General features: G+C 31.3%; 2 protein-coding genes across 5 annotated transcripts in view; one reads left to right on the forward strand and one right to left on the reverse strand.

Moving 5' to 3' along the window:
- Window positions 1-3,435, forward strand: part of LOC129949366 (ATP-binding cassette sub-family G member 4) — a 29,503-nt gene extending 26,068 nt beyond the window's left edge. For all 4 annotated transcript variants that reach the window (XM_056060769.1, XM_056060771.1, XM_056060768.1 and 1 more), the window contains exons 9-11: window positions 2,763-2,918; window positions 2,983-3,188; window positions 3,251-3,435. In XM_056060769.1, coding sequence (XP_055916744.1) covers window positions 2,763-2,918; window positions 2,983-3,188; window positions 3,251-3,392 — 504 coding nt within the window. In that variant the 3' untranslated portion in view covers window positions 3,393-3,435. The remainder of the gene's footprint in view (window positions 1-2,762; window positions 2,919-2,982; window positions 3,189-3,250) is intronic.
- A 6,670-nt stretch (window positions 3,436-10,105) lies between these two features.
- The window catches only part of LOC129952610 (lachesin), a 59,058-nt gene continuing 48,890 nt past the window's right edge, over window positions 10,106-20,273 (reverse strand). The window contains exons 6-10 of the mRNA XM_056065296.1: window positions 20,075-20,206; window positions 14,332-14,451; window positions 13,841-14,014; window positions 13,517-13,699; window positions 10,106-10,761 (exon numbers count right to left, since the gene is read on the reverse strand). Of these exons, the coding sequence (XP_055921271.1) occupies window positions 10,571-10,761; window positions 13,517-13,699; window positions 13,841-14,014; window positions 14,332-14,451; window positions 20,075-20,206 (800 nt within the window). The 3' untranslated portion in view covers window positions 10,106-10,570. The remainder of the gene's footprint in view (window positions 10,762-13,516; window positions 13,700-13,840; window positions 14,015-14,331; window positions 14,452-20,074; window positions 20,207-20,273) is intronic.

Here is a 20,273-nt window from a genome sequence, read left to right on the forward strand (position 1 = left end):
TGTTATTTACATGTTTTATTTTTAATAGTTTTAAGGTTTAAGTATTGTTGGCTTTGTTTAAAACAAAGCGTATCTCTTCTATACTTTTAATCTGATTTATAGTGTTGAACATCACAAAATTTTTAGTGGAGAGTACAAGTGATGTAAGAAGTGTAGAATATAAAAGGTTTTTAAAGTATTCAGCTATTAACTAAGTGTTTAACTCATATTTGCTTCAATTCAATTCTTTAACATTATTCTATGATAAAAAAGAACTCGTGGAGAGATTCGTAGTAAGCCCCGAATTCGGTCTTAAATAAGATTCTCAATTCGTTTTAAGTAAAAGTTATCTAAAAGTTTCATCTCAAGCCTTCTAAAAGGAACGTGAAGAGGTTAGAGGTAAGAACAATCAATTATTTAAATATATTTTTATATTTTACTGGGACTTTATGTATCAAATAAATATTGCAATGATATTTAAATACTAATCCAATCTCAAAGTGGAAAATAGACTATAAGTACTAGTTTCTAATAATAGATTGTGAAGTTAGATAGTGTACTATTGATCTGAAGAATTGTAAGGGGTCCTAGCATGCTGTAAGGGCTACGACTTGAAGATAGTAAGAACTAGGACGGCTTTGTAATAATGAAAAAAAAGCTCATTATCAACATTTTTAAAAATTGTAAGCATGTTAAGTTACCAAACTAGGAAAAAATCGTATGTATCTGACGGACAAACGGTTTGTAATCGAATAAAACTATAATTATAAGTTAATAAATTTAAATCTACTACTATTGTGCCAGTCAAGTATCCTTGTTTCCGGGTAAAAAGAGACATCAAATCAATTAGATGCAAGTCTTCTACTTTTTTATGATTAAAAAACGACAAAAACATGAACTATTGATAACAATTTAGTTTACTTGAAATCGTTAAAATAGTGACAAAATTATTCAATTAGGATCTGAACTTACTCATTCTAGTTAACTTCCCATAGGAAGTTATTGTAATGGGTTTGATTGTTGACATTTCTCGACGTTTCAAGGTCCCTAGGGTCGAAATAAAAGAAAGAGAACCAGAACCAGAAGAGATATCGACTTCGAATACAATTTGATATACAGATAAAAAGACAGAAAGCTGCAGCTGCGTTTTAGGTTTTTTACCATAGCAGTTTTAAAAAAGTTGAACATTTTGGTTAACCCTAAATATTTTACGAACCAAAACGCTAGAGACTTGAATTAAATTTCATATAATATACTTTAACGTGATACCAACATATTTTTTGAACAAAATCCAATTGCAACTAACGTGTCATCTCGAAAAATTTACGAATACAAAATAATTGTATCTCCAAAACAATTTTGTGCAACGAAAAACAAAGTTTTTAACATCTGGTAAAATTTTGAGAAAAAATCAAACAGACAGTTTTTTTTACAAAAAATTAAAACTTAAAAGAAAACAAAAGTTTATAAAAATTGAATTCCGACACAAATATCTTTTTAAAACTTTGAGATTATGGCTTTAACTTACAAGAAATATTGTTTCGGATAAATTTTCAGAAAAATCGAATTGACAATTTTTTTTTACAAAAAATTAAACCCTAACAAAAAAACAATACTAAAATTTGGTAAAAATTTATTTACGTTTCAAAAAGCTTTTAAAAATTAAAAATATTGTCTTCAAACTCTTTTTATTTCACAAAAAATATTATTTTCGATATTTAGTAGGTTTTTTTTAATCCAACAATTTTTTTATAAAAAAATAAAATCTACAAAAAATAGTACGCAAATTTGGTAAAAATTGAAGTTCGGTTCTTGACATCACTCAAATTAATTTCATTCGTCCAATTTTAAAAAAGTTAATAAATGCTACTAAAATTTGTAAAAATTTCCTTTCGACTAAAAATCTATTTAACAAAACTAAAATATTTCTCTATATGAAAAATGTTGTTGGTAATCTTAAAATATTTTAGAATAATTCAACTAACAACTTTTTGAACCCAACCCTATAAACTTTTGAGCAAGACAAATCGACAGACGGGTTGGGAAGTTATCAGTGTGGGTCGCATTCCAGCCTCTTTTTTTCTAATGTTAAAATGACGAATTTGAGTAAAGGCCATCAAAACCCATTGGAAAAATCTAATTTCACTGGCAGGAAGAAAACCTTTTTGAACAATGTTATTAATTAATCAAACATAATTAATGGCTCCTCTGATATGGTGTACGTAGATACTTACAAATAGTTTCTGGATTATTGAGAGTAAAATCTCAAAATATTATTTAATTACAATCAATACAATAGTCATTTAGACTCTAATTGATATATATGCATGTATGTATATAAATAAATTAGTAGGTATTCTCAATATTCATTCTTAAATCTTTTAAAATATTAAAAGACAGTATTTAAAGTAGATACTGATATGTCCTTTTTTATTTCGATAGTAATAATTACTTTTACATTTTTCAAACAATTTAGTTCTGAACTACTTGTTTTATTTCTTTAAAAATAAGTGTTTATGTTCTCCAAGTAATACCACTTCTACCTCTATTCCAATAATTTGTCTTATACATCTAACAGTATCTTTTTTCTGACCTTATCAAATATGGATTAATTACAAATTCACCTCAACAGTGTCAAAATTATTGTGTGGGGATTAAATGTATTAATCAAAATTGTTGACAATTATCTCCTTAATGAATTAATGACAAACAATATTATAGTATTGTCCGCTGAGATTTTAATTGTTATTATATTAATTTTTCTTACATTTTTCTGTTTTTAGATATTTTGTTGTTTTATTTTTACTGCAATGATCTACATATGGAGTCATCAACCAATGGAAATAGCACGATTTAGTATGTTCTTTGCCATAAGTATTATGGTGGTTTTAGTTGGCCACAGTTTTGGTTTAATAATCGGTGCTTGGTTCAATATTGTGGTAAGATAAAAACGTTAAACTGTTTCATTTCATTGTTAAATATTAATGTCCATATATTTTCTAGAATGGTACCTTCCTGGCACCCGTTTTAACAATTCCTATGATGATGTTTGCCGGTTTTGGAGTTACGCTTCGTGACTTACCATCTTACCTCGAATGGGGAAGTCACATTTCCTATTTGAGATACGGATTGGAAGGATTTGTAGGCGCAATATATGGTCAAAATCGTGAAACATTAGAATGTAATGAAGCTCCCTATTGTCATTATAGGTATGAATATTTTATATGTACATAGAGTTCCTTGCCTCATTTTAAGTATTTTTATTTTTCAGATATCCAAACAAATTTTTGTCAGAAATAACTATGCAAGGAGATTTGTTTTGGAACGATTTAGGAGCGCTGACAGGAATTGTTCTCATTTTTAAAATTGTAGCGTACTTTATTTTAAAAGCAAAAATTACTTCTGTAAAATAAAAACAAATAGTTATGAAAATAATTTGTTTCAAATTAAAGCTTATGAGCTGAAGTTATGATTATTTAGTTCTGAGCATCTACGAAAAATAAAAAGTGGTCGTTTCAGTGTATTTTCACATGTTAGTTTCAATGTTATGTCCTCGCCTTATATCTGTCAATACTGAATAAACTTGCATCAACATTTTGAAAGACAAAAATAAGTTCGACGACATAGACGAAGAACTTACTGTCTATATTCATCCAACGTCTGGGAGCAGCAATAAAATTATTAAAAGCAAGAACCTCGTCAAAGAAGAAGATCTGGATAATGAAGGTGGAAAGGTTTCACGTACGCGGAATTGTTTAGCTAAAAAGGCTTTTGGTCAAGGTAACAAAAAATTTGGTCTTTCTAAGATCAAAAGTAGTTTCGTTTGCTTTTAAGCCTGCTTTATGCATAGACAAATAAAACTGTTGCTGTAAACTTAATGTGAACTTTCAAGGATAATTGTCGTTTTAAGACCAATTCAATACGAAAATTCACGAAAATACTTTTTTTTACCCAACACGCTTTTCCGAAAATAGCTCGAGACATCATACCCAATTAAAGCAAAAACAAACAGATAGGTTCCTAATTTAAAGTGAAAGTAAAACTTTTATAGATCTACAGTCTTATTTAAAAACGCTGTATAGAGCCTACATAAAGTTATGTAATTTCTATAATGCCTCTAAATGCAAAAATGCTATTTACAAAACTTATGCAAGGTTACATAGTCCCATAATAAGCTAAACGCGTTTCGAGGTTCAACAGAGCCTACGTATTGAAATTAAAAAGAAAACAATCATGCCTTTCTAGATACCTATAGCTCGTTTATTAATCGTTTATTAATGATTTTAGTGCTGCAATAAGAAGCTGGGGACGGACCGAGGTAAGTTTGTACTTAATGTTCACAACAATTCGAAATCCTTTTATGATATGTTTATAGATTCATGACGATGGGGCAGACATCCACGGATTTAGCCAACCTGCGCCTTGCCAAATTTGTAAGCGAGTGGCAAGAGATACCAAAAGACCTTTGTTCATTAATATGCCAATTTCTTTTTCAAACCAGCTAAGAACTTTGAACAAGTTCTCTCAAATACGGGAGTTTCTAAAGGTAGTTGGGGCCATTGACTGTACCCACATAAGGACCCCAAAAGTAGGTGGCCCATCAGTATTATAAACATAAAAGGGTATTACGCGCTGAATACCCAAGTAGGATGCGTCGCATCCCTAAAAATGAATGACTTTGTTTGCCGCTGGAGAGGCAGCACTCACGAATTATTAGGGAAATCAGAATTAAACAAAGATTTGATGATGGGGAGTTCAAGGGTCGTCCGCTTGGGGATTGTGGGTACCCTTGTACTAATATCCTCTTGACCCCCGTTTTGAATACTCGAACGGTTGCTGAAATAAGATACAATCATGCCTTTTACCGATGTCGTCTCGTTTTTTCGACGACTCTCGTTTTCTCTGTCGTGTCGTTTTTTAAGTGGAATTCCATAATTATTGGTAAATAAATAAATAATTAAAATGATAAGAGTAGAAATGTATTTCAACACGTGTAGCGATAGTGATGATGATGAAAAAGGTGGAGTGCGAATTTTTGAAAAAGCACAATTAATTATGAAAAGAAAGCAGATAAGACAAACCTTAAATCCATTTGATTTGCATGATTTAAAGTAAGTTCACTTTTTATATTAAATTGAAGTGAAACTTTTGTACTGCCCTTTAACAAATTCAAGCAGTACTTAATATTTTCCAAAGAAGCATTTAAATATGTGTTTTATGAAATAAATAACAAGTTACCGATTAGGCAACTTTCATCATCGATTCCAATAATATTGAGGATCGCAGTCACCTTAAGAATTCTAGCGGAGGGAAGTTTCCAACACGGCACTGGCAACGATTTGAATTTAGGAATAGCTCAACCAACAATTATAAATTTTTTAAAGAAATCATAAACTTCATAGAAGATTATATTTGTCCCAAATGGATTCGATTTCAAATGACAGATGCAGACAAATCTGAAGCTAAGCTTTGCTTCTTAAGACAGGATTTCCTGGCGTTATTGTATGTATACGATTTTTGATTTTTCACCAATACTACCACTGTTTGCATTTAAGCAAATTTGCTACAGCATCTTCCAGCGGAGATAAAATTTGCAATTGGTTGTTTACCTCCTCCAGTTGCTTTTATTTCTTTTGAAATGTTTAATCGGCCCAAACCTGATTCAAGCAAACATTAAAATATTTTTTACGTTAATGGAATATGCGATTCAAACCTTTTGTCAACCATCTCCATCTCTTGCTGGGATCGTTTGCATTGACCGGGAAGCTGAAAATGTTTCTTCAAAATTTTAAAAGAAACGAAATGTTTTATATCCCTGATGGGGATTTTGATAATTTTATTTGTTTAAAAAAAATGTCCTAGGAAACCCTGGCGGTTTCGGATAAAAATCTAGTAATCTTTTTAAAGAAATTAACTCATGGTTATACAATGGAAAGTAAGAGGGTAAAACAAAGCAATTTAAACAGATAGGCAAAAGAACAATGCAAAAATAAATGTACAGAAACCGATTGAATTGACTACTATTATTCGGTCCCGAAAGAATGACAAGAGTTAAAAGAAAGTTAAAACGCGCCTCCCACAAATCTTGGGTTTAAACGCAAGGAGACCAAACGAATTTCCAAAAATAACAAGAAACAGATTTCAATACAAATCTTCTTACCCTGTGGGCATTTTTCCTTATAAGATCACCCCGCTATGCTATGGCGATTTCTTCTCTGATCGTTTTTTTCTTCTTACTCCATCCACAAACACCACTCTTTTTCTATCTTTATTTTTTTTTTTCTCTTATAAATTCACTATCTTTTCCAACTTTAACTTTTCTATTTATTCTCATCTATTTTCCTTTTCGATATTCAAAATTCTTTTGTTTGCTTCTTTTTAAACTTGGAGACCAACCAACCAGTGATTTAGCATTTAAGCATCTTCTTCGGCCTTCTCACGCACACACATAATCCCACACAACCAGATATCTCGCTGAATTCAAAAGTTACGGTGCCACTCCAAAGTCAAATTCAGGCGAGCCTCTTACACGCACACACAAACTTTATGGATTCGTTAAGTTTTGGAGCTTTCCCAAAACCAGGCGAATCCATGGCCGTGTTCAAAAATACAATTAACAGAAAAATCAGAAGTATAAAAAAAAATTCAAAGTTGAAATAGATTGACCTGAGCATTCTCTCAGCTACTCTACTATAAAAACTATCTGTGGAATAGGTCCGAAGAAGAAAGTACCAACGTAATTACCTACTCAAATTGATTTATAACCTTAAATTCGTTTGACCTTATAGATTGAAGATATTAGGGATGAAACTTAGCGCTACATTCACTTTCGGTTGTACAGTATTTAGAATTAATTAAGTTAAGAATTAAGAAAGTTATGGTGGACCCAAGGGCCATACTAAAACAATGTGTTGGGCCCACTGGCCATGCTTTTTCAAACGGCCTTGGTGTTCGGGAGCGCTAATCGCTCTTTTAAACGATTGGTCGTGTGAGTCTCCAGCTCGTCCGCTGGCTCAGCACGATCTCCAAAAGGGGTATACCAAAGTTTGCCATCCTCTCAGGGCTACTCTTATGACCCTCGGGGACAACGGACTAAAAATGAAAATATAAAACATTGGAGAGGTTGGGATGGAGAGGAAGACACACAACGGGAGTAAACTATGGCGCAAATACATGGTCCAAAACGATTTTAAGAATCATGTAAGGGATGATTTTTGTTGCGGTAAATCTTACATTTAACCGAGATCTAAAATTCACAGAACTCCAAAGATGTCAAGAAATGCTCGAGTTCTTTATAATTTAAAAACTTAGTTCCATAGAAAATACAAGAATTACTAGATCGAGGTTTTATTTTATTTTAGAACTTCGTAAAAAACTTGGCTCTTATTGTTTTTCAACGAAATTTATAAAAAAATGTAATAAAACAAAATAAATGCTATTATTGTGCTGTTTATTGTCATGTTACTTCATTATTTTTTATCTTAACTATGATAATTATTACAATAATAAACTGATATGTTTAAGAGAAATATTGTCACACTCATTTTCTTTTTAATACATATTTACAGACATTTTAGATTTTCTTTTCTTTTAGATTTTCAATTATATTATTATTTTATCAATCACCTAATTCACATTCTCGTTCCTTATTAAAATTAATTAATAATATTGAACTTGAAAAATTGCAACTAGATGTTAAAATAATTATTTTACTATTTTGATTCATATTTTAATTATTATTATTATTGTTATTTGCTTTCCAGGCTTTTTATTTGTGTTCAAAAAAAGTTTGAACAATTTTGACAAACAATATTTTGTTTGCTTTCTCTCTTTATTTTTTTCTTTTTTATTGTAAACAGTAAATGATTTTTAAAAAAATGGAATTTGATTGCCAGTAATTTTTTTTTTATCCAAAAATTATTTTATAACAACATTTTAACAAATATAAATATTATTTTGTTTACTTATCCATTAAAGTTTTATTGTCGTGTCTTATTTGTATTTATTTAATCATATTTTATTTTTATATTATAATTATTGTTAACGTTTACTAAGCCTAAGTTTTAACAAATATGTAAATTCAGACAGAATATGTTTTTTTTTGTTTTGCATATTATGCATAAAGTTGTTGATCTTAACAGGTCAAAAATTGATTATACTTTTTTGAAATGTTTTGTTAATATTCAGAATAAGTTAAGAATTAGTTCATTGAACTAGGATTTAAAATTAAGAAATTTAAGATAAAAAATAATATTAATTATTGTCCAAATTATTTATTACAATATTCGATGTTTATATTGTTATATTATATGTATATGATATTGCACAAACTCATTATTTTTTTGTTGACTCCTTGAAGTCATCGAATTTAAAGTGATGTTCAAAATTGTATTCCTTAAACTGGTTGTGGGGAAACAATAGTTCTAGATTTATATAAAAAATATATTTGTCGAACTCTAATTGTAATTGAAAATATTATTATAAACAAAAAATTAAATAAAAGTCAAAAACCCACATGACTTTGATATGAAACCCTGCACCTATTTAAATTTAAATAAATTAAAAAATGTTTTATTATTAAACAAGATTTTTAGAATGTCAAAACATAAGCCGGTAAAACTCGGTGATCATTTTTTAAATTGGTTATACTTGACAAGGTTTAATCTTATGGCAATTTTTATTGGTTTTATTTGTTAAACAAAATGTTTAATTTAAGGGAACTTTAATTAGACATGGGTAGCAAAAGAAACAAGCGCAACCGTTTTTAAATCACTTGTTGAATTCTTATAAAATTAAGCACTCAATTTTTAGATTCTCTGATTTTGAACGTTTCATTTGAATTCTAAGATGTCAGTTTTTGTATTCATGCCATTCGTTCATCTTATGACTTTATGTGGATACTCATTACTGACATTAAACATATCAACCTAAAAAATGTTGGGAGATCCAGATATCTTGGCTGAACTATATTACGTATGTCTGAACCGGAATTTGATTTAGGTTTTGGACTTCTGCAAACATTTGGAAATGAATGTTTAATTTTACCTAAGTTGGGAAAACAATGTAAAGCTTAAGGAGAATGATGCTGTCAAGTCCAAAGTAAGAAAAATAAAATATGATATGTGTTGAACATGTGGAAATAATCAGATCGACATTTCAAAAACTTCCTACACATTCTGCTGATATAATGAACAACTGTCCTTTTTCAGTGAAAAATATTAAATATTTATACCGTCAATATCATTACTTGTACAAAATGGTGTGCTTATCAAATTTAGGAAAAATTCATGATGACTTTTATGGCAAATTGTGTTTTTCTGAGTAAATTAATTTTTCAAATGTAATATTTGGTAAAAATATTTCCTTGATTATGTGGTTATGGTACAATAGCGGGCTTACTTATCAAAACTGTCAAGCTCGAGTTTCAAATAATTTAAGAATTTTTAATTTTTGTTTTTGACGATAGAAAAATCGAAAAGTTATTCTCATATAATTTTATAACTTGTTAAGCTTTTTCAAACTTAGTCATTATTCAATTAAAAAAACTGCTTAGTTTCATGAAATTTAATGATCCAAAAATTCCTTTAGAAGCTATAGGTATGGAAATATGTCTCATAGAACTCTTTTAGCTTTTAAGTTTCATGTTTAACCAAACGATCGCACAAAGTCTATTGACATGAAAAAGCTGAAAGTATGTAGTTGAGAAGTTCAGGAAAATAAGGCATAATTCTGCCGAAAAAGCAGTTTGGAAATCTGATATTTAATTAAAATTGAATAATGTAAAATAAAATTCATCGATGTCTTACAGATCAACCATAAGAAACCCGCACTAATGTTCTTAGCCTTTACACATTCTTATTAATCAGCTAAGTCTTTCACACCATCAAAATTAGATGACACATTAGGTAATTTTTTAAAGGAGAATTTGTTAATTTAGATTTAAATAAAGTTTAATTATAGTTTAGTTTTGTTTTCCTATATTAAAGGGACAACATAATTATCATAAGAATTACAGACTTATTTATGTTTCTTATTTTATCAATAGGTTTTCGGGCTTTTTTTTCAAAATCATAAAACACTTTTCGAATTTAAATTGTGTTTTGAAAATAAAATTTAATGGCTAGATTTTTAGTTGTAGTCATTTTAAAATTGCAAGAAATTAAAAATATAATTATTATATTATAAATTTTATAAATAATTATTTAATAAATAAATCGATTTATACATATCTATTTTTAAAATTACAGAAATATTTAAATGTTATAACGTTTTAAATTCTTGTTAAAAGATCTTTGTCCATTGCTATTACACATTCCTTATTAATTCGTAAGGTGGATAAATTAAGTTGTTAGAAATACTTTCGGGGTTATAGTTATTAATTATTGAGTAACAGTAAAACTTAAAAATATGGAATACCAAAACTATCAGCAATTTTTTGTTTTGTTGTTTTTTAAAATGAACTAGATTTGAAAATTTAACAAAATCTTAAGAATGGAATTAAGATTTACTCTTTCCTCTAACATATTGCAATATACTCGTACTTATTTAATACAATAGAAGATGGAAGCCGCAATCACGAGCAACTATCCCATCACTCAAATAACAGAATTAGAAATATGCATACAAAATAAAAATGTCCATAGCTTGTTGAAAAAATTCCGCCAAGTTGAGTTTTAGCTCCATTGGTTAGCAATCTTGGTGATCGAGATGATGGAACTACAGCTGAAGAATGTGTGTTGCGCGTACTGTCATGCTCGTACACAGTTGATATTTGAGATATTGCTGTTTATAATAATAATAAAAAAATTTGTATTTAATATTTTTGAAGTCTAAAGAAAAAGTTAAATGAGAATGGGTGTGAAATAGTGCCTGTCAATTTTGAATGTATACGTATATCTTTATTGAAAATTGACAAAGTGAAATGCTATGTAAAACAATATCAATTCAATTTGCATATACTTAAAAAAATGCACTACTGGATCGCACGAAATTGGGCATTTATGCAAGGAGTCTGTTTAAAAAAGCAGATTTAAAAATATACCTGTAAAATAAGCCTGTCTTCAAAGATATAAATGCCATTTAATTTGTCGAAAATCCTCCATTTTTCAATTTTTTATTTGAAAATTGTTGGACCGTTTTTTTTTCATTTTTTTTTAAATAATTTTGTATGCAGAAATTTAGTTTGGACGAATCATCATCATATATATAGTCAAAACAAATATGATTTTCCGCAGACTATGCGAATTGTATTTTATTGAATATTAATTTATAATTTCGTAGAATAACTTAACTTTTTATTATTATAAAAATATTAATTACTCGGAAATTATTATGTTAATTGAAATGGTTTGTGTATTTGAATGAACTTATCGAATACACACCATTTTTTGTCGGTAAGCTAGTTCATCCCAAGACACAACTCATCTTAGGACAACTCATCCCGGAAATGAAAAATACTTGTAAGCATATTTAACGAATCTTTCTTCAAAGCTTTTCCCTTGGATAGCTTTATTATAATTTTATATAAGAAGAACCAGAAGGAAAAATAAAATATCTGAAGATAAGAAAGAGGCAGAACATGAAAAACGGTATCTTATTGAGGATGCATTATCACCTGATGAACCCAGCGTGGTATGGTGTCGTCCCATATAGGCCAATTTTGCTTGTTGACACAGCTATTCATCCAAAAATGCGCATCGTCATTAAAGATAATTTTTCGGACAAAATTGGGTTCCTTTCCAAACGATTCGAAGTCCCAGTCAGAGAACAAACGGTGTTGTCTTTGATTAGAACTTTGAGCTCCTGGGTTAGTTGGATCTTGTACGGGTGCAGGCCTGAGTCCAGACGCAAAATTCGCAAATTTGAAGGCTGCGATTGCCCAAGTTCTTGTGCACGGCGAGGAATAGACTGCCTTGAGTTCTGGTGTACACTTTCACGAACCGCGGCGATGTTCTCGGTCGATCTTGCGTTCCTTGAACGTACTGGTGTTAACTGATTGTTAACAGAACCGGTCGCCTCAAATTTGGCCACCAAACGTTAAAGAGTCGACTGTGAAACCCCATCACGTCTACCGTAAATTAGATGTAATGCACGAACACTCATTTTGATAAAAAAAAAAGCTTTATCATTTGAACGTGCTGTTCAATCTAGTAACTTGCCATGATTATTTGGCATAAACAACTGAGTAATAAACAAAAGATTTGGCACATGTTACCAAAACAAAATGGCCTCCACGGGGATGCAAAATCTACCAGCGTCAATTGAAAAACCCTTTATAACTTCTAAATTAAGGTAAATATGTGTTTTACTCTTTTAATAATAAAGATCGAAAATTATGCTGCAGAAAATATTTAAAATTTTGGCACATATATTTTTAATATTCATTAGGGGAAATCAAAATATTTCAGAAAATTTCGCTGGAAAAATGATGGTAAAAATTTAAAGAACTTTGTTTTTGTTTAGGCTCATTAAAAGTTAGGCCGCCCAACGGATCTAGCGAGTCTAAGCTTTCATTTAATACCCCATCTGTACAGTCGGCTGATGATATATATATAGCAAAAATAACGGCTTTGAAGATGGTGGGACAAGCGCTTTGGCCCAAGTTTTTTCTGTCCGAATTAAAGATTTGAAATCTAAAGGCGAAACTCAATAGCCTCGTTACAGATTTTGTCAGTCAGCGCATGAGGTAGGTTTGTACTAAAAAACGCTTAAAGAAGTAGCAATTTTTTTGCTTGACGGTCCATGAAAAGTTAGACCGCCTTGCAGTTTTGTATATCCCACGTTATGCGCTTTGCATTTCTGGCACTCAATCCCGGTAGGCGTATGAGGTAAGGAGCCGTATGGTAGCCTCCCAGAGTATAAAGAAACATCCTACTCCAGATAAATATGTGTCTTCTTTCGAGTATCGAATGCAGTTTCCGAGGTTTTCATTTAAAAGACTTTAGTACGTCTTATACCTAACGGGTGTAATCGTAGAGTAGTTTCCAACACACAAACCAATTTGACGTCAGAAAAGATGAAAGTTTTCCAAAAATTCAAAGATTTTCAGCTTTCAGGAAAATTATTAAGTTTATATTTGTATTTTCTAAAAGATTATTGTAAAAGACCTCTTGGTTCCGTTTTCAGTCGGGCAATTTAACCTAGTTTTAATGACTCTAATAAAGGTCGATCTAATAAATGACTTTAAGAACATAAAGGAGATCTTCAATATTTACTATATTATTTGTATTATGCAGAAGAAAACATTTTTTTTACACATAAGGTGTCAACATTAAATTCATGTGTAAAATATGTACCGTTAGTGGAACCTGAAAGTTTGTAACTCCATTTTAAACAGTTTCATGGGTATCTGTTAAACTTCGTATTTTTAGATTCATTGGCTTTAATTGTATAGCATTTTTGTTTCAGAGGTGATTTCCATAGTTAGAACATTTAAAATTTGTTCAAAAATCATGGATAACATCAAAATCTTATTTTCAGAAACTTTGGAATTTCTCGCTTTTCAGGTTTCACCGACGATATTAAATTTTTAACTTACGTCCATCATTGTTCACAGTTGCGTCAGTGCCATTTTCTAGCATATGATTGATCACAATGACTTGTTTGGGCCGAAAAACTTCATTTATTTCTTTGTTGTAGCTCAATGTCTGCTTCCTTATTGATTTTATTGTGGAGCTTACTTTCGTTACAGTTGTGGTTTTTGGTTTTGGTAACCTAAGTTCTGTAAAATTAAAACAAAGTGGTATTTTTTCCATTAGTGAACCTGTTTCATCAAAAACTAAATATAAATTGTTAGATTTGATATAAAACACAAACTTAAGATACAATTTATTTTATGACTTTACAATTTTCATCTTTTTACCTTGAAATCTTATTCGAGCTTCATGTTTTCCAAGGGCATTCACGCTTGAACAAATATAAGGCCCGAAATCTGCTTTAGTCAATTGGTAAATCGTCAAGTTCATTTGCCATGTATATTGATTTATCATCACTTCGGAGACGTTGTATTTAAGACCATCACTGTTTTTAAGTAGCTCTGTGCAGAAATATTTACAATGAAAACAATATTATTATCGTAGGTTGCTAATTTCTTTGGATTAATATTTATAATTTTTACATTCCGTTAGTTAAGAGGAAAGGGAACTAATTCTATTTTTGCACCGTTTTCATTTTACTTTATTCATTTTGTTAAAATTAACCAAAATATAGTATGTTTTAAAATACTTCTTCTTTATATGCTTTATTATCACTGCAAGCAATTTTTAACTATGTCGGTATAATTGTAACACAAAATTGGAATTAGCACAACTACACTCATAGCCAATGTTGTACATTTTTGTATTCAAAACTTACCTTGATCCCTGTACCATCCATTCAAGGGCTTTGGAAATACTTCAACAAAACATTCCAAGGTCACTTGGCTACCAACTGGTGCTGCAACTAACTGATTTAATGTTTTTATTGAAGGTGGAACTGAAAAACAACAAAATTTCGAAACCAATTTAATTTGAAAAAATCGTACTGATCTACCTCAATATTAAAAAAAATGTATTTAATAGCAAAGGTTCAATTTTACATTATTTATCATAGATACAAAATAAAGTTAGAATTTCATTTCACAGTTTTAGTCTCTTAAATTTCGTAGAATATTTTAAGATAAAACATTTATTTCTTTTTAACGAATATTTCGCAAAAAGTCATCAAAACGTTGTTCATTTATTTTAATCTTAAAATTAAAGTCCGACTTTGTATTGTAAATATGGATTTATATTATCCTAAATTGTATACAAGTATCTCAAATTCATTTTTCTTATCTACCTACTTGTTTAGTTTTAACTTGCGGCTTATTATTTTTTATTAAATCAATGTCAGAGTAAAAATAAAGAATAAGAAAATCATTAAACAAATTATTATATAAAAATATCTGTGAGACGAAACAGTCTTGTTTAAATAAATAAAAAGAGGCTAAGATGCTACCCACACTGATAACTTTTTTTAGATTTAATTTTTTTTATGAAAAAATTAACTGTTGGATTTTTATATAAAAATTACTGAATATCGAAAACAATATTTTCTGTGAAATAAAATAAGTTTGAAGTCAATATTTTCAATTTTTGAAAAGCTATTTGAGTCGAAAGTAAATTGTTACCAACTTTTGTTAATTTTTTTTAGGTTTTTAATTTTTTGTACAAAAACTGTCAATTCGATTTTTCTCAACATTTTTCAGAATGTTGAAAACAATATTTCTTATAAGATAAAATAAGTTTGAAGCCTAAATTTCAAGTTTTTGAAAAGATATTTAAATCGATATGTTTTTTCAAAATTTTAGCAGATGTCAAAAACATTATTCTTCGTTGCACAAAATTGTTTTGGAGATGAAATCATATTTTAGTCGTAAAATTTTGGAGCTGACAAATTTTGTTTTTCAGTTATTTTGATTTATAAAAAACCATTAAATGGATTTTATACTTCTTTGATATCACGTTACAAAATATTATATAAAATTCAATTCAAGTTTCTAGAGTTTTTGGTACGTAAGATATTTAGGGTTAACCAAAATGTTCACCTTTTTTCAAACTGCTGTGCTACAAAAAAACACCCACGCAATTTTCTTGAGAGCCCTTTCTGCATCTTTCTGCCTTATTATCTGTACAACAAAATTTATTTGACATCGATAAAAAACGTAACGAACGTACGTTTACACGCACGCACAGACATTTTTCTAAAAATCTTTTATTTCGACTCTAGGGACCTTGAAACGTCGAAAAATTTCAAAATTTTCAATTACAATAAATTCCCATGGGAAGTTAAAAATCTTCTAAACCAAGTCATCGTCCACAACTTCAGAGGTGGGCCAGCCCTAAATACCTTCAACGTTTTATTTAATTTTCCGCAATTTTGAAATATAAGCCAAGATATTATGTCTTCAACAATGAAGAAGCAAGATTTGGTAGCTTGGTTACTCGAGTGAAACATACAATTTTGCAGCAGATGCAAAAGTTGTCAGCTGCATAAAAAAAATTGTGAAGACAATTATTCCGAAGACCATTTCATCGAAGCAGAAAATATTGAACGTCCTGGTAAGACAATAAATTCTGATTTGTCACAACAGTTTGAAGAATCCGTTCCTGATTCAGATGATTGAAAAGAAACTTAAGCTTATTGAATTGCGTCGTGAACTAGCTCAACAAGAAGAATATTTTGCAAGTTCTTCGTCGCCTTCGTATCAATCTTCATTTAAGAACATTCGATATTATTTACCATTGTTTTCTCGTGATGATACATACGATGCTAAGCACTTTTGAGCGAGCATGTGATTCCGACAAACTATTCAATTTATCATTGATGGGACTCAGCACGCACAATGGATGAATTAAAAAAAACTGGCACACCATTATGCTCAAAGTCAGCAGCCCGAAAATTCCGCATCATATTCAGCGCAAGTTGCCCAGCATCAAAATGAATCGAAACCTTAAGTCAAGTTTTCCGTTGGTGACTCCGAAAAAATGCTTGTTCAATGCAACAATTACTCTGGCATGGGACATTTTTCTACTTCTTGTCCACATCCTAAACGTCAAAAAGGATCATGCTTCAGATGTGGTTCAACAGTTCATATTCTGAAGGATTTCCCGAAGTTATCCCCCAAAAATGCACAAACTGTTGCATTGATTGACGAATTCTGTTCCGGCCTTAATCAAAGCCATTCTGATGTGGATGCCTTATCCGATGTCAAGATTTGTAAGGGAATAAATTCTGTAAGTGTTGTTTTTCCTACTAGTAGTTCTGTTCCGCATTGTAACATATCTTTCTCCTCTTGATACCAGTAGTACGATAAGTTCAATTAAGCTTTCCGAGATTTTAATCGGATTGCACTGCAATAATCTGAGACCAAGTGGATACCACGGAGTATGTAGTTTACCTGTTAGTGCATATGGAGTTTCTTATGTTAAAATAGGATTTAATGATATTTATAAAAAAATTAAATTTATGTTGTTCCGGACTCTTGTCTCAAATCAAAATTTGTCTTATTCCTAATACTGTACCGAAACCGAAAATTGAAATTAATGTAAATTCAGATTCAAATAAATTAAAAATTATTGATGAAGTGTTACATTGTGTGTACAAGTCATTAGCTAAACATTATCCTGATATGTTTGTCCATTGTTCATTATGCAGTCTGCTTCCGCATACGTTTATTATTTCATGTGATAAGCTAAAACACGTTGAAAATCATCAATTACCTTATGTGTTTGCTAAAGATGTATTTAAAGAAACGCAATATAAGAATGACATACATCCAAACTTAAGTTTCGAAAATATAGAAAAAATACACGAGATTATTCGTTACGAAAATTTAGATCTTGACCATATTCCAGCTATTAAGCATTTTTTTCCATCGTCCACAGTATGGAACAAATCATCAACAGCAGAAATACTTTAATATGATGTTAATAAATTTACAATGTAATTTACTTAACTGGGCTCTAAATAGTTCGCTTTACCAATAACGTTTTTAATAGTCTGATAAATTGCTAACGCCCTGTTGGGAAACTCAACTTTAACCTAGACATGGAGGATGAAATTATCATCCGGGCAATTAAAGTTGACAGTGTCAGCGTGCTTCGTTGATGATAGGGAAATACGGAGATTAGAAAGAGTGACTTGGGACGAAATGACAGAACTTGAACGCCAACAACAACAACAACACACCGCTCGTACCTTCCCGGAAAGGGATTGCTCTGGAAACGACCGGTCTCCTGACTTCTTTCAAGGAAACCAAGCAAGTTCTAGAACGTTAACGAACGCACAGCGGTTCTTGATGGAGAGTTCTCCGAAAATGACAGGATGCTTGTTGGGCGAAATTTCCGTAAGGGGGACTGTGGCCGCTAAGAAGGGACGACAACCCATCGATGTCCGATTAACCTACTGACAATGTGCATGAACCACCCTTCGGAATCATGCCTTCGACCAACGGACCAAGCTAGGGGCCTGTTATCCAATCTTGCATCTAAAAAAAGATGGTCTAAGTATGGAAAATTTTGAACAATAATGGTTTTGAGAGTTCATTCGCGAATTCTTGCCACCTTGGTCAAATCCTGAACTCAGTCTTATGGAAATTAAGGATATCAGGAATTTCCACCAGCCAACGGGAAAACTCCTAATGTAATGACCTAAAGGATCGTTCTTAGAAAACAAGGCAAATAGAACATAAAAAAGATTCTACAAAAGTCCACAAGAAACAATTTAAGCATAGCCTACATGATAAGCTGACTGAATTTCGAACGGAACCGATAGGAACGAATGGGTGAACAATGTTGAACACATGAGTGAATCAATAATATTCATATATACTGATGACTTCAAAGCGGATGCTGTACAAACAATGAATTTTGCAACTTCCTCGGACTTACCGATCACAGCAGTGTCTTTCAAGTAGAAGCGTTGGCAGTAACATGCGCTGCAAAGAAGGTCTCAATGATGTTGTAATCGAGTAATATCACCATTTTCATTGATAGACAAGTAGCAATTCAATTGATTACTGCCACAAAAATAAAATCGAAGCTTGTAAATTACTGACACCAAGAACTAAGAGTTCTTAGCTCAAAGCATACTATTAAACTGTACTAGGTATCACGTCACAGTGATGTGCCTGGGAACGAGAAAAATAAGCTAATGAGGATAGGTATAGAGTATTGGACCAATCCTGTATAGATTCAACAGTGTGAAACGGCCAGAAAATGATAGCCCGAATTCGACTTAATTAGATCCCGTTTGATTATGTACTCAGATAAAAAATCGCTACAGCTGAGTTGACATAAAAAGAAAATGTGGCTTACTTCCGACGGTATGCGCAAGGGTAGCATAAATGAGAGTAGAGCTTGAAGACACTGACCAATTGTTATGCCCAGCACTTGTCACACTAGAAATAAACTCTTTGACAGACACTACTTTGATAATTTTGAAGAACTCTAAAGCATTACAGCCTAAAACCCTAACAAGCAAGAACAGGACGATCCATAGGCATCATAAAATTTAAATATTTTGTATACCAATCTTACAAAAAATTGAAAAATGTCAAAATTTTATAGAAGACAGTGTAGGAACTTTGGGCCACAAATTGTATCTTTTATGTACTACCACATCAGTTAGTCGGAAACCGCCGGTTACTAAACTTGATTCTAGGTTATGACTTGCTAAATTTGTAAGTGCGAATGTTAATCAAGCAAGGAATTGCAACTCCAACTAAACTACATATCGAAGGGAGTTCGCAGGCTTAATGGCGTACATCAAAGCTACCTTTCAAAACCCTACCTTAATATGTACCCACGTAAGATGTAGCTGAGGGGTGCGGAATAAGATATATAAATCGGGCTTGGAGAAGCAAGTAACGTTATAGTCAGGAGGAAAATATCTTTGGCGGATAATTTGAAAAGAAAAGCCTACAGATAATCGCTTGCAACTGGTCGATTTTGCTGAAACTCATAATGCGGTTTTAAGTAGCACGCATCTAACTTGAACGTGTGAAGCAATGAGGTGCAAACATAAGCCCGATCCCTTTCTTATGGTGACAAAGTTCAGAGCGATAACTTCGAGGTAATCAAGCAATGAACCCACCAGTTTTTCAGTTACTACTTCATCACTGTGTGCTCAATCCAATAAAATTGGCTTCGACGATGAGCCAACACAAAAAGTGATGGAACTTAAAATGTGGCAGATTTCGTTGAAGAGGTAGCGTGTTATTTTATTGATATTGAAATGAATTATCTGGATTTGATGGAGTTCAAGCTGATGTGATGAGCTATCCCGTGCATTGAGCTGCGTTACAATAGTTTTCTGTTATGAGTTGCTACATGGCGAGTTCGACTGTCATGAGTTATACCCAATATATGAATACTGTTATTCAGAGTGACGAATAAAAATGGAAAAACCCGCATGTTTCAATTTTTTAAAGTGAATCATGTGTCTCAAACTTTCTGTAGATGGTCTCAGTTTTTCTGATTAGAACTTAAAACCTAGGATTTCAGTGTGATAGAAAAAGACATATTATGTAAATAATAAAAGTTATAATAATTAATAAATTTGGGAATCAACTTACAATGCACATAGACATCAAATCTTTTGCTGACAGATGGAGGAACTCCATTTGAAGCGATGCATAGATAACCTCCCATATCTGTTCGCTGTACGTTGGTGAGCGCTAATCTTGCGCCTTCTACTGACTTCAAAACTGTAATCATAATTTCTCGCTCGTTTAATGACTACAAAATAAAAAATCTATTTATTTCATGACTTAC

This window comes from Eupeodes corollae, chromosome 3, assembly GCF_945859685.1.
Source record: "Eupeodes corollae chromosome 3, idEupCoro1.1, whole genome shotgun sequence".
Classification (NCBI taxonomy): Eukaryota; Metazoa; Arthropoda; class Insecta; order Diptera; family Syrphidae; genus Eupeodes; species Eupeodes corollae.